Source organism: Scophthalmus maximus, chromosome 18 (assembly GCF_022379125.1).
Source record: "Scophthalmus maximus strain ysfricsl-2021 chromosome 18, ASM2237912v1, whole genome shotgun sequence".
In the NCBI taxonomy this organism is placed as follows: domain Eukaryota; kingdom Metazoa; phylum Chordata; class Actinopteri; order Pleuronectiformes; family Scophthalmidae; genus Scophthalmus; species Scophthalmus maximus.
Window position 1 is genome coordinate 15,180,543 of NC_061532.1, and position 15,962 is coordinate 15,196,504.

Here is a 15,962-nt window from a genome sequence, read left to right on the forward strand (position 1 = left end):
AATAAATCTCGTTCTGATGCCATAGTTGCTCTCTGTATTTCATGGGACCAGACAATCCATAACCCCTTTGTTTTTGTTTTTATAGAGCAGCTGCTCTCTGTAACATGGTCGCTAGTTTTATGACAGAGATGTTTGCACATACTTTATGAACTCTCTTAGGATACAGGAAGTAGGAAGGGATTTACTGAAATGTTTGTAGGTGACCGCCTCTTTGGCTGTTTCTTCATGACACATTATGTTTTTTATGTTTACAGGAGTCATTGACAGTAAATTTCCACCCACTCGTTCTTGTCTATCTTTAATTTGCAATTACACTGTGTTAATATAGCACTATCATGTGCATTATATAATGAAATGTGCTCATTCTGTTTCACACACACTGAGATAATATGTGGTTTTAAATGACCAAAATATGGGTTTCACAAGTACATAAGTGTACTGTAATGATGTACAGTGGTTTCTTTATTCATAACAGCTAAAAAGAATTACCATATCAAATGATCAAATGAAGCATCCTCAAAAAAAGCAACAGCCAAACCTCTGCATGGCCGTGAGAGAGGAGAGAAAGATGAAAGTCCTGAGTTTATTTTCAACCTTGTCCCTGGTGTTTATTTTATTACAACAATGTTCAACAAGACATCCAATGTCTGACAGTAAGAAAATTTGAATTACATGAGCAGCTATTTTTGTCAGGGAGCCAATATGGTAAAAGTTAATAAAATAAATATATATTGTTTGATGTTGCTCTAGGTGCAAACATTAATGTATGAAAGAGTAACCTATACACAAAAAAACATTATAAAATATCCACAGACTAGAGGGAGGCACATATTCACACAATACACAGTTGTCTACCACGGTTTGGGCCACACCAGCAGAATACATGTTTTTTTTAAATTGAAGTGAAAAGGAATAAAATACAACCTTCACAGGAAAAACATACCAAAATGGGCCTCTCGTCAAAATAAATAAAACATAGTAATTGCAATGTGTGCAGATGTGTTGGTATACCCAACTCAATGAGTACTGACTAACCCCCTCTTTGCCAGATATAACAGCTTGCAAACGCATTTAGCATCCAGCTAAGAGTCTTTCTATTCAAGATTTGGGAATTTTCCCCCACTCTTCCAATAGGCCGCTCCAACTTCTAAGATATTTTTAGCCATCTTGCACACTCATCATTCTCACTGACGTTCAGGTCAGAAGAAGCAGGCCAGTTCCAAAAGCTTCATCTTACGTTTCTTGAAGTATTATTTCATGGTGGTTGATTGGATCATCGTCCAGCTGTAGAAGCCATCAGCCTCTTTTTAGTTTCAGTTTCTTGACTGACTGCACTGCAGGATATTTGCATTGAGAATCAAATGATATTCAGTGGAATCCAGCCTTTCTCTTCATCGTTGCACTGTTGCCTGGCTGCCACACAATTCCCCAAATGCAGAATATCGCAATAGGACTAGGCAGAGCATTGGCAGAGATAACTGGTTTGTAAGGTTGGGGTCAGGTTAAGCATCATAAGACACAACTGCTTCGGGGTAAGGTAGGAAAAGGGAACCACGGGTGCAAAGCAAAATATTTCCACTCAGTGTTTCCAAACTTTTGCACATGCCTTTACTGTTTAGTTTTTAATCTGATGAACTCAAATCGTAAATATAGAGGCAGCCTGATAAGGATTTTTGGATGCAGGTGCCGATAATGAGGAGTAAAAAAATTCTGATATTGATTGATATTTGAAAAAAGGGATAATGATTTCCTAAGATGTCACTATCAAACCCTTAGTTGTCATGCAATTGAGGCTTGATATTTTACAGCTTAACCATCAACTTTATTAATAAATACAAATACAAATACGAACAAATATATAGTACTTGATTATTTTTTTATGTAAAATGTAAACATAAATGCACATGTTTTTCTGCATTGTTTATTTTGTAAAGTAAAAGCATCGGTGCATATCGGCAAACAAATTTGTCACAAATGATTCTGTGACAGGTTCACATCGGCCGATTTTTCCTCGACCGACGGATACATCGGTCATGGGGTTTGAATAATATCAAGAAAGATTCAATTTTATGTCTGTACACTGAAGCAATACTATTTCTTTTCACTTTAAGAAAACAGTACGTCATTTGCACACAACTGAAACCATTCATGACTCCATGATACAGTTAATAATAACATAATAATAATTTTATTTATACAGCACCTTTTAGAAGTAGCTTCACAAAGTGCTTTCCCAAAAACATTGAAATCACAGACAATCAAAATCAGCATTCCAACAATAATACGGTTTTCAGGTCACATATATGTACATAAAAAAATAAAAAATAAAGATATAAAAGACAATGTAAAAAGACGATATTAAAAGACGTTAAGGCACTTCGCAGTTATCTTTGTGCTAAATGTCGGTGTATTTTTTCTCCCCCCACTTTATTTTGTGGATTCTTTTGTCTCTCCCCCCACAAACCATATTCTGCGCTTTTATTTTGAAGTCGAGCCTTTTGTGGTCCCCGGGCCTGACAGATGATTTTTTTTTTTTAGTTGGCCCCGCCCTTTTCCCGTAGGTAGCCATGGAGACCGCGCGAGAGCGAGGCAGCTGGTAGAGCCGAGTGTTTCCGCTCACCTCGAATATAAAGAGCCCGACGGACGGACGAGCCGAGGAGGACGCGGAACAACGGGAGCTACTGCTTAGATTTTATATATATATACATATATATACATATATATATATTTTATATATTCTAGTTTGGGTGTCTGCCTCTTTACACGACCGTGAATGTGTCGAATGTGAGCGACAGCGAGGAGAGAGGCTCGCCGCTGGAAACCTTTACGTTGGTGAGTGTGTGTTTTTTTTGTTTTTTTTCGCAAGCTAAGCGCCGCACACACACACACACACACACTGGCTCCTACGAGGTCTCCGGCTCCCTCCGTCCATTACACGGTTACAAACAGTGACAGTGAGAAAAAATGACTGTCGCCGTAGAAAGGGCAACTGTTGTGAACTTGTCGAGGAGAAGGAAGGAGTTGTCAGCTCGCTGCTCGTCAACTAACCGAGTGTGTTGTCGGTGAAGCTAACCGTGACGCGTGTCAACGACACCTCCTGCCGCTGTTTCCGCCAGGAACACTTTCGCGTTTTTTTTTGTGTTATGGCTTAACAGATTGATAAAAGTATTAAGAAATACAGTCAAAAAATTGCAATATATATATATATATAAATATATTGATTAAAGACAACCGGTTCCAGCAGCTAGCTAGTCCTGTCTTTGATGTAACAGCTGTAACGTAACATTTTTGGTCATAATCGGTAAACGTAAAAAAAGAAAAAAAAAGAAAAAGACGTTGTCGCATAATGTCCAAAATTATTCGTGGTCCATAAACATGAGAGCGACTGGGGAAAAAAAAAACAAAGCTCCGGCGATTCCTCTGTGTCGCTGTGTCACTTTGTTGGACTCGGGTTGCTTTGTTTTCGTGGTGTGCGCGTGCGTGCGTGTGCGCGTGCGTGCGTGTGTGTGTTGGCAGCCCACTCCACTCTTTGTTTAAATAGCTCGCAGTACAGTTGCACGTGTCGGAGCGTGTGACTCTGCTGCTACGAATACAGTCGGCCACGTTGTGGTACAGTTGCGGTGGTGTATGGACACACACACACACACACACACACACCCTCGCCTTTGTTTCCAAGGGTTATGGAAAGTATATGAACATTTGCAATGGCAAAAGGGCAGGGAGATCCAAACGTGAGCCGTGGATACATTCTGAGAAACCCCAGATGTCAGGGAAGTATCCAGGTCCACTGTTCCCTGTAACATATGTTTTTTCCCTGTGCTGTGTCTAATGTAATATTGGGGACGTGACCGGCGTTTTCACCACACGCTCTGCACCACATACTGCTCTGGAGGACGTAATGACATCTGCCATCTTACCCATTTTACGACGGGGTATTAATATGTTTTCATGTGGCATCCGTATACTACCAATTATTTTCATTATCGCTTAATCCAAGAGCTCAGCATGTCGTTTAAATGTCTTGTTTTGCTTGACCAATGTACCATAACCGCAAAATACTTTTTCATTTACTTTCAAGTAAGGCTAAACGAAACCCGTGTTTAAGAGCTGCTCGGTGTGTTTTTCTCGTGAAAAGTGATTAATGATTAACAAAATAGATCGACGAATGCGTGCAGCTCTTGTGGTTTATGTTGCTCCCCACTTTATGGAAACATTGGATTTTTCTTTGAGTTTGAAAAACTGACCAAACTATGTACTGGTTGCTCTGAGTCACTGCTCCCCTTTTCTTCTTCTTCCTTGTTCCTAGGAAATCGGATGTTATACGCAGGGTTGGTGCCGCAAGCGTCTGCTTCTGTTATTTCCTGGTGTTGTAATCCTATCACTCCTGCATGCGAGCTGTTGATACAGTATATTAGGTTTTCAGCAATAGCCGCCATGTAAATGTTTTTATTTTTCAAAGCCGTTGCAGTCGCTCACGTGACTCCCATTGTTTACGACCACTTTTTACATATTACACATGCACAGGCTTTTCGCAGTTAGTAACTAGCAGCTTTCACGGTTCTCTTTTTAAAGCACATTGTGTTACTGAATAGAGAGTTTTATGATTCCCGCTGCAGCACACGCAGGCCTTGTCTGTTTGACAACATAGCTTAGAGAAAACATCTTGTGAGTAAAGATAAGAACACCGTTTGGCTTCAGTCCTGTTCTCAAACTTCTCTACATCTCACCAGTGTTTTCTCTCATTTCTTTTTTGTGTTTCCCTTTTTTTGTTGTCTCTGTCCTCATGTCCTCTTCTCCATTTTCTGTGTGTTCAGTCCCCTTGCCTGAGGCGGTGTGTAGAGGGATGCTCAGGCCCCGTGAGGCTTAACACTATGAAATGCTTCACAACAAAGGGGCTTTTCTGTGCTGCCATGCAGAGCCCCGTCTCTGGGCTCCCTCCGCAGGCCCAGACGGCCTCTACCGGCAGGAGTAGCATTGGGGCCTATCGGGTTGAAATCTCCTCTCGGCTGTTTCTTTGGCACACTGAGTGCTCTCTGTTCCCGGACAGATGCCTGTGCTGCTGCTCTCCTTGGCTCCCTTTGCATTCCAGGAGCCCCGGGCAGCTGACAAACTGCAGCAACAGCCTGCTGGCTGGCTGGTCGGCCCACTGCTGTCTGATGTGGAGAGTTGCATAGTCTCCCCTGCCCTCCAAGTAGTCAAAACACACAAAAACTCAACTTTCTATCTTTCATATAATGGATTGAACACAGGACTAATAAATAATTTTGCCTTTTATATCATTTTAATTAGTGCTGCGCTGAGACTTATCATAATGTTTTATTATTCTTCCCTTTCTCTTTGTGCATCTGTTATTGATAAGCTAATATTCTGTCAAATACTCCATTCTTGTGGTACTAAAATAATTGAAATTATAATACTGTGCTAAGTCTACTGTGATTTTAGACTTTGTAATGATACGGATAGCGTATTTAAACACGCACAGTATTGTACATGCATCAATGCTTGTAACATGCCCTAAACTCTTATTCAGCGTATGTTACTTGGCTTCTTGCAGCTGTGGACAGGAAGTGTTTGTTTATGTGGTTTGATAGAAAATTTTGTTCCTGGAAACAGAAGCGAAAATGTCTTGAAGTTAAAAATAGCAGCATGTGTCAAGCTTGACCTCGTCTGTTGTGCTGGACAGGAAACTCTCATCGTTTGACCCTCAGACTCGGGAAGTACGTATGTCTGTGCCTTTTGCTTTTAAAATGTCTGCTGTGTTGTTAATCAATAAAATGCATGAACATAAAGTCAGCACATCATTAGATATTTCCTCCAAGGCTCGGAGCTCTCTTGTTCTAACTAATTGGAATGCTGTATTTCGTTGGGATACCTCAGCTCAGAGTCAATGACTTTCTCCTTTCTCAGACGCTCTTGTGTGAAAGCAATTAAGCTAATTCTGCTTAAGTTTTCACTACGCAAACATACTGGCCGTTCAATACTCTGCCCTCAGCTCTCTCAGGAGGTCAGTCCTGCATTATAAATGCCATCCCAAGCGGTTATTTACATCCTAACAAGTGCCTTTGAACAAAACACGTGTTCTTTCCCTGTCCTGCCTTCGACTTTTGTTTGTCCTTGATTTTTCTTTTCCTCCCCGCCCAAGACGAGTTAATGTAAAGCCCGTCTGTATCCGCGGCCTGAGCGGCATCGCTCTGATCCCAACACGGACAAATGAGAAAGCGTCTATGGATCAAATAGCTGGCACAGGGCCCCCTGCGTGTGTTTTGGACTGGCTGCCCTTTGGCTCAATGCGGTAGCCAATCTGTCCAGCCAAAAAAGATTTACGTCACTCTCTCCCACTGGTCTGCACCACATGCAGGTACGCCTCCCCATCCTATCTGCTCTTCTTAGGACATTAGAACGGTGGCAGGCAGTAGGGGGCCCTGCTGTTTGCGTGTGTCAGAATATTTCCGTTGTTGTGATTTGAAATCTAGACACTCGAATGTGGAAGCAGTAGCATGAAATGTCAAGTGAGTCCCAGTGCAGAAAGTAGACACACACACACACAGTGATTCTCATGTTACCAACTCCAGTTCGCGACGCAGGCTTTCTGCTTCTTACTGATTTGATGCAGTGCTTTATTTTTTTCCCCACATTTCAAATAAATTGTATTTAATGTGGATCTGTAACCTAAGGCCAGTAACCAAACCACATCCACATTACCATGTTGCTATGTACACGCATGCCGCCCACACTTCCTGTTGACACCAGCACGCACATGCCCAGTGTACACGAATGGTCAAGAGATGTGTGTGGACAGAGACCATTTTCGTTTTTGGATGTAGCCTTAATAAGGTCTGCGTTGGCCCTGTTGCAATCCAGTGGATTCTTCGTGTTTTACTATTTGCCATTGGTGTGCGCCTGTTTACCGTTTCCTCCCTCAACACAGCAGCTCCTGGTCGTATACGTGCCAGTGCCAGTGGCCACACGGCAGACCTGCAATCAAATTTGTGGCCGTCTTAAGTGCAGCCATGCCATTACTGTAGCCATTACCTTTTCACAGCCTTGTGTAACTGTAATGGGTCCTCTGCTCCCCCCGTGCTGCCAGCCAGGCGGCAAGCTCCCCACAGACTGCAGCTACTGCTGCTTCATCCCAATGTCTCTGAAGCAACACGGCCTAAGTTATGTGCACCTGCATCTTATTTACGTAATGGTAGTGTGCGCCTGGCTGTGTCCGCCAATCAACCACCAACAAAAGCTTTTAGGAAGTTGGTTAAGTTGGTATCATGGTAATGGGGAGAGGATGGTGTGTTAATGTTTTCGTGTCTCTTTATCACCTCCCTGCCTTTGTCTGTGGTCATCCAGCCTTTGATTTTTTTTTTGTTCTTTTGCACATAAATGTTGTTTAACTGCAGTGCTGACATTGCACCTTCTGCTTTACAGAAGAAAAGAAAACCCAGATGAATGGGAAAAAGACTATTTGCCGTCTATAATAAATGTTTATTAGAGGGAAACTGGCCATGAACGATGTTTTACATCTTATCAACAGCTTATACAGTGTGTTTGGCCATATTAAAAATAGAGGACATGTTTCAGTAGGTGGCACCTAATATGTTTATCGTTCCATAATTTGTCCAGCAAACTTTATTACAGATGTGCAGCATATGGCAGCGCAGCATCACAGCTGAGCCGACCACAGAACGGCATCTGTTTGTCATTCGGCTGTAAATATCCCATCCCCTCTTTAGCATCACTCACCAGTAACTACATTTGGGGGATCGCTGCTCAAACCATGTGTTTTTATAAACATATATTGAACAAATTATAGATAAACTTTTAATAGCAATGTTTTGCTTGTGAGTGACTCTGGCCCAGACCTATTGGAATTTTGCTATGACGCTTTGCTGAAAGGCAGAAGTTTTTTCTCCTCACCAACAGCGTTTTCCTTTAAAGGTGCAGTTATAATCACTGTTATTGTTTTTGTGCTGACTGTCTCCCTTTTGCACGTTTTTAGACCCCTCTAATGCTGCTCCCTCATCAGCAGCAGGGATCAGGTTTCCCTGTTACATCATCTTCAGCAGTGTCTAATAGCTGGTTTATTTAGTCAGATTGGGGGATTGAGGGGAGATCAGAGAAACTCTCATGCTGCTGCTGCTGTTGTTGTTGTTTTTTAAGGAAAGCCGGAAATTGTTCTCTCTCTCTCTCTCTCTCTCTCTCTCTCTCTCTCTCTCGCGGAGGTGGTTTGAATAGAAGGATGCCGTTTTGATGAACTAATGAATGAAAAGGGGAAATGTCATCCTTTTAGTTATCGTGATTCACAGTGAAACTGCTAAGGCCTTTTCCCAGTCACTCCGTTTCTCTTCCGGTGTATTCACTGTGGTGCTCTCTCTCTCTCTCTCTCTCTCTCTATCCTTTCCTGGTACACTGTGTTGCTCTCGGTTACGTAATCCTTGCTGAATGTTGATAGTAATCTGTGTCCCCCCCCCCTCCCTGTCTGTCCCTTCTTCTCTATGTGGCCCTGACAGGTTAAGCCGTAGAGGACTCTCGCTGGTCGCCGGAGGAAAAGATGTGCGATGGAATGGTAGCGTTTCAGACGAGAGCCCCGTCCGCCGCCTCCTCTCGAGCCCACAGGCTGGCTGCCTCCGCACTTCTCCTCCTCTTCACCCTGCTCCCTCATGGTCACGCATCAGGTAGGACACAAACAGTCTTTCTCTCCTTCTCTGCTCCCACGTGACACACATCACACTAAACCGCTATCTTCGCCATCTCGTGTAAATTGATTGAGTTTTTTTTTTTAACCGTCTTGCGGGTCAGTTAGATTAAATTGGTCTCCTTTACCTTCGAGTCGGTCAGGTTTCGCTGCCTCCGTACAGCCGCTGACTGCCCGACCCCCCCCCACGCCCCCACCCCACTCTGAATCTTTTTACTGCCCTAATGAGTCACAACAGTTTCCCTCTGCTACCGAGCAAAAGAGAAACGATGTTGTCTGTGGTCACATTGCTGTCATAAGGTTTTAATCGGCCGTGACATTTAGCGTCCTCTGACAGCTTTTAGCACGGCAAGCCAGGTTTTGTTATTAGCCCACAACAGATCAGGGTTTTATTTCAGCCTGAGATCTTGGATTGTTAAGTTTGAATATGAGGATATCGGGTTTTTAACTGTGGCCCACGCGTGGAAGTTAAAGTAAACAGAACCAATAACATGTATTTATCCGTCACTGCAGCACCTTTTTAAAGCCTGTGTCCTTTGATTGTTCTGAAGGAACACAATGCTGGTGGCTTGTACTCACTGAAACCCTTAACGTGTGCCAGCTTTCCTTTCAATTTAGCCATCCGATATTCCAGTCCCCTCCCCCACATACAAACACACACTACCTCCACACATGCGCTACCCAGACACACACACGCACACACGCACACACACACGCACACACACACGCACACACGCACACACGCACACACACACACACACACACACACACACACACACACTCCCCTACACATTGGCAGCTTGTGAAACGCGCCAGATGTCCTTGCCACAGAGAGCAGGCAGATTGTGTATGTATGAATGAGTAAGTATGTGTGTCGGGATGAAACGGTCAATTTTAGAATGACCGTTTCAAATTTCAATTGTCATAAAAACGGTGTTTGATTCCTGCACTTTGAAAAACTTAGGGTAAATACTGTCTTGCATCAACCTAAGTTAGCAACTATTAGCAATGCGGGTTTGTTTTGCATCAATGAAAACATTGCAGAAGGGTGCGCTTCCCAATTATAATTTAAACGTTAATTGATTTTCTTTCTTTTAATGCCTAAATCAATGTGAGTGTGAGAAACAACAGGAGTGAAGAGGGAGAGAGATGGGCAGATGGGCGAGGGTAGGGCACCGCTGATCCCAAGTGTATCGTCTCTCTCTTTCTCTTATGTAACACACATGATTCATGTTGAGCCCAGAGGGGCTGGTATCGCGCTCACGTTTTACATCCAACACACTCTCACACACACACACACACACACACACACACACACACACACACACACACACACACACACACACACACACACACACACACACACACACACACACACACACACACACACACACACACACACACACATACACTGCTTACCGATTCCGGGGAAATGTGTCCTTGAATGCCCAGCGCCTGTTCTCTCTGTACTGTATATTTATGTGTGTGTGTGTGTGCAATCCTATCTTAACCTGTACGCTCAGGTTATTTGTGGATGTTGGACAGATAATAACAGTACCCAGAATTCTTTGTCAGTATGTATCCAAAGTATGTATCGCCCGTGTTTGTCACAGTTGGTGCATTACATTAGGACAAATGTACGCCCACGAATTTCTTTCCAGTGCCCATGATGCACCTACACTTATAAGAATGCCAGTGAACTATAGGAAATGGACAGATAGTCTTTTTTAGACGTCATGGCCAGGACGAATTTCAGACTTTTAAGAGCTTAGATTTCTTTGTTTTCATTTTTGGCATCGCCATTTTTATTCATAGAAGTTAACCTGGAGAAAGTCTACTCAATGAGTGAACAGTCAACAGTACAAAGGTTATTTTTGGGTGTTGTCATAGGTGTGTATTTTTAACCACGCTTCCTTATGGTGCACAAGGCAGTTATCTATGCTTAGTCACAGTTCATAGTGTGCTTCATATTTGCCCTCTTGTACTAAGGAACATACGCGAATTTTTTTTTTTACATTTTTAAATCAGTAAGTGTAGTTTGATCTTAAATTGTTAACCAGACATCACACGCAACTAAATATACAGCTGACTGCTCTTTTCCAAAAGATTTTCTCTGGAGTCCTGCGCACGCAAGAAAAGACACGAAACTGAAATTACCTTTGTTGCAGTAGAACCTACAAGAAATAGCAAAGGAAATGTAATATAAATATGAACAATATAATGGGGTATATGTAAATATAAGGACACATGAGAGCAGTTACAATAATCAAACAACCAAGACACGAAGTGCAGAAAATAATTCTAATATTGGACAAATGACCGTAAAGGTGATCCGCTTTAAAAGTCGTCGTGTTATTGGTTCCCCTGTTCGCCGGCGTCTGCCCCTCTCCTGCTCACCATACATAATTCACATAGGTAATCCCTCGACGTGTTCCAGGGATGGAGATTGCTCTGGAACTTTTCATGAATATGAAATTTCATCACTGCCGACAGGCTTATTCCAGACTCCCACAAATGGCCGTGAGTGGCACGAATAGAAATGGATACTAAAAAATATACTGGAGAGCATTTGCATACTCGAGCAATAGCTCCTGACACCAGAAACGGGAATGCAGCACAGAGCGGAATCAAACCTCTATTTCTGCTCTATGTTTTTCTGGATATTAGTCCACAAATATGTGGGATTTCAATAATGGGAAATTAGATGTAGAGGCAGGGTGATGGAGCGTAAAGGTTGAGGTCCTTTAACAAAGAAAGGAAAAGCCGCTGTGTTGTTGTTTTTTTGCACTTCGTAGAAAGGTCAGGACAACAGTAACTTGTACCTGTTAATAAGCTCTGAAAGGATGTAGGGGCAAAACCTTTCAGAGCCGAGGTGTTTTTAGAGCCAATTACGGTCCACCAAGTCGTGTTTTTTTCATTTTTGTATCTGTCGTTAAGCTTTTCATTAGAAACGATATAACCAGCAGGGTATCTGCTGTGCTAAATGTGAACGGCTCCCTCGAATTCGTGTTTTCTGACTACTGCGTGTGTTTATGTTTATGTTTACGACTCCAAAAGCGTAGCAACGTGCAAAACAAAACATCCTCTGCATTCAGTCCGAGTTCACACACACACACACACACACACACACACACACACACACACACACACACACACACACACACACACACAGACACAGAGCGGCACCTCTGGTTTTGTGTACGAAAAGTATAAATGGCATCAGTCTGGAGGATTTTCAGGGCAAAGTGCAAATATCCTTTGTTTCATGTCTTTGTCCATCTGACATCCCATTAATGTTGGCTGCGCAGAGCACAGTTCCCTAATATGATGTCAGTTCCTCACAGTGAGTCTTTGTGGTTTCTTTCAGAGGAGGTTGGCCCAGACACTTGAGTCAGAACTGAAAGAGTAAAGATGGGAACTCTGAGTGCTTAGGGGCTTATTCACATGACCATATAACGTGTTTTCGTCTCTAGCAGTGTTAAATGTCACGAGGGGAAGAAATAAAGACTCTGACCATCCTTGTGGGAGTTAAATAGATATATGTTGACCGCTCAAAACCTCTTTTGTCCTCTGAAGTTGAGTTAGAGCTGTACATGAAAGCGCCGGCGAGGACCAGAAGTCTCCCACAAACAAGCCCGCTGTGTGCTCTGTGAGACGGTGACGTTTATGTATGTCCATGTGTGAGAACGGGAAATGACTTTCCCTCGGCCTGGAAGAAAAGTGGAGTCATAGGGTAAAGAAAAAGAGCCGAGGGGAGGGGGAGCGAGAACGGGAGCAGAGAGCTGCCTTTCTAATTTCCTCTGAGATTTGTGTTTGTTTTTTGGACAATCGATTGTCTATTCTTGGCTCCAGTTGAATACATTCCTTTCTGCCTGGAAAAAAAAAGAAGGTCTGATTGTTATGGCAGTTCTTGAATCGGTGTGTAGGACCAATTCAAGGATATGAGGATGTTTTTTCTTGAATGTGGAGTTGCTCTAGGAAAAAGAGTCCTTCCCAACTCCCCCCTTTCTCTTTAATAATATAGGAAACTCTGGTGGCTAGCACAGCGTCACTGCTCTGACCACAGAGGAAAATATCTGAATGAACGTGCCCATTCTGGCATCGTCAAACTGCTGCAGTCCTCGAAACGTGTTGCTGTCCCACAGACACTGAACAGCTGAGCTGAATTTCACTAACCATATTGCTGTGAAATAACTTCAGATTAAACCAAATACATGAAAGTCTGTCCCAAGGATTTGTTATTGTGGCTGTTTTCAGACGGGCAATGAAGTCCGGACGTTCTGCTGAAATTTTCCAGAGGGTGTGAGAACACAAATGCTCTGGACATTTTCCTGAACTTTTTCTGCCAGCACCCTAGTAAAATGTAACCTCTTTCACAAAGCCACACGCGTCTGCCCACACACAGTTTTTTTTTTTTCCCCCTGCCCTCGCAGAACGTTTCTCTAGATAGGCCAGGTTTACAAACGGTGCAACCCAAGGGTAAGGAAGGAAGGGGGGGGGGGCACACAATGTGTCCTGTGCGATTAGCTGTTCAGAATAGTCCCCCGAAGGCCTGTTAGTAAGGCGTTTAGCGGGCAGGGGTAAAGCAATACGCCGGCTACTGGCTCCTTTCTGAAACCTGAGAACAAAGAGGGCTTTTAGGGCCAGTGCTGCAAGCCACAGGCCGAACCGCAGCGAGCTGCAGTTCCACTAGATCACCAGGCTGCAATTAGGACGTACGTGCGTGTGCGTGTGCGTGTGCGTGTGTGTGTGTGTGTGTGTGTGTGCGTGTGTGTGTCAGCCAGCCAGCCAGCCAGCCTCTCTCTCTCTTTCATTACCTGTGTGTTTATCACCCAAGCCATCACTCACCCAATCGAGCCCTTAAGCGAAACTGTTTTTTTTTTTGTTTTTTTAACGCCTCACCTAAATGAAATTCTGCACGGAAATGGATAGTGGACAGTGTCAGAAAGACGACGCAAGAGACAATTTCCTTTCACTTTTATACAGTTGACCACACAGTTCCGTCACTTTGTGAGGATCCCAGATGGCCAGGATTATAGTCGGCTTCTCATCGCTCCCACCTGCCTGCCCACACTAAGCTTATTAGTGATATTTACTTTTCTTTTAAATCCCACTCGATTTTGGGAGTTTTATTTTTTCCTCATACATATGTTTGTGGCTGCAGTGTAACAGTATCGCCTGCTCCAAGTGGTGGAACTGGCAGCACATTTCACACCAACGGCCAATTTGATAACACACAAAATTAGCTAAGATGCATTACTGGTTATCTTTCTTGCTGATGCGCTGTAATGTTAAACCCTCTGTGGATATTACAAGCAGTGTCACTTTGCTTCGTTCAAAGCTACATTTAGGCCGGGGGAGAGGAGAGGAGAGGCAGTTTGTAAATTTATTCCCCAGTGAAATGTGTGTGGTTGTCTGTAGCAGCAGGCAGTCGTAATGATTTCCAAAGGGCCTCGTCGGAGGGACCAGCCTGCTGAGTAGAGGACATCTCTGACTAATGAGCAGCTAAATATATCCCCCAGTCTCTCTCCTGTCTTCTGTTGCTTTTGCTTGTCTTCTGTCTTTTAGTCTTTTTTAATTGTCTTCCTTGTCTTTTCTTCCATTCTGCTCTATTCACTTTCCTTGTACTTTCTAGCTTTCTTTTTGTGTGTTGTGCTACTTCTTTTGAATTGTCAAGCAGTATCTCCTTGGAATCTTGCAAAGAATCAAATTCAGGAGAATTTCTTACTTTCTTGACTTAAAAAAGACAAACTCTGCTCTGTCTCCCTGTCTCGTTTCCCCCCCTCCCCCCTATCCCTCCCTTCTCACCTCTTTGATGTGTGTTTTTCAGGCCCACTGAAACAGTGTGGGCCGGTTCCTTAGTCACACCGTTAGTCAACAACCGCCTCATGTTCAAACATGTTCACCAGCTTACACATACGGCTCGGAGCATCCTACACACATGCTGGATTTGCCAATTGTTGAGACATCCACACGGTGTGTCAGACTGTGAGCAACCATGATCACAACTCGTGACAGACATGCAGCATGAATAGTTCCTTAACAGTGTAACACAGTAAAAAGTGATATCTTGATATGATAAGGTGAAGGCTTTTATCCCTTTCCCATAATATCACCAAGAACATTTACTTCATGACACATAAACCTGCACTTCCTGTAGCTGCTTCACAATAAAGCCTTTGAGTGGTTGTGGGGTGTGTGGTCCACACCATCGTCGTTTTGAAATGGCGATTTATAACCGAAAAGATCTCCATCCAATCAAGTGAAACAACAGTACAGAAATTTTGATATTACAAGATCTTAAAATACATGAGCTTTCGTATTAGCTGCCTGCACAACAGCAGTTCTCTCCGTCAGCACATTTATCAGCTGCTGCATTGGAAAGTAAATGCATAGGTTCATGCCTCAACATGTCATAGCTGTATAGAGACAGTGGAAAAGGGGAAATATTCGGCTGCAGCTTTTAGTTTAAGTGCAACTTAAGCTCTGTCTATAGGTCCCATGAAAAGTAATGCTAGTTTATCTGCCAAACAAATTAATTCAAAGTGCATACAGGCTACTCAAACACAGTCTGTCTTATCAGCAAAACTGACAGCAAAGTAAAGTAAACAACATGATCTGACCAACTTGCTGATATTGAGATGAGGGGAAGGGCTGGGCTACCCTGACTCCCTCGTGTGGCTTGTTGACACGGGTGGAGGTGGCGTACAGCTGTTTCTCTTTAACCGCAAATGCAACTCTGCAGAAATGGCTCCACAACCGCTTGCCTTCTTCTTGGGCCATCTCCACCTCAATAGATGCATTGTGGAGATTGTAAATAACGGGGGGAGAGGGGAATGACACGCCACAATTCATGATTCTTAGCCGATCCTCCTACAGAGAGAGAGGTCAGAGCCTAAAGTTGGATTCAGAACAGCGGTCGTCTGGGATTAAATGCCTCCCTAAGAGATACTTCAATGTTGTGCATGGTTGCTGATTGGTCCACATTGAAGAGTTGTGTGTCAACACACAATTATTTTTTTATTATCATTAAGTATGTCTTTGTTTTATTTTTTGCCAGCAGGATGTCCTAATTAACACTCAGTATATCCTGTTTACTTCTCATAATTTAGTGGTTTTCCCCTCTTTGTTCTGTCCGTCCCTCAAACTAATCCGGTCTATTAAATGGGTGTTTTCAGATGTTTTAGTGGCCAGTTGGCTTATCTCCACTCGAATGCCCCCTGTCCTCATTACATCATCTGTAACAAACAGCAGCCAAATGGTGAAGGTCTTC

General features: G+C 43.2%; 1 protein-coding gene across 1 annotated transcript in view; it reads left to right on the forward strand.

The window, feature by feature from the left end:
* The first annotated feature begins 2,585 nt into the window (after window positions 1-2,585).
* Window positions 2,586-15,962, forward strand: part of susd6 (sushi domain containing 6) — a 29,112-nt gene continuing 15,735 nt past the window's right edge. The window contains exons 1-2 of the mRNA XM_035617495.2: window positions 2,586-2,832; window positions 8,505-8,669. Coding sequence (XP_035473388.2) covers window positions 8,546-8,669 — 124 coding nt within the window. The 5' untranslated portion in view covers window positions 2,586-2,832; window positions 8,505-8,545. The remainder of the gene's footprint in view (window positions 2,833-8,504; window positions 8,670-15,962) is intronic.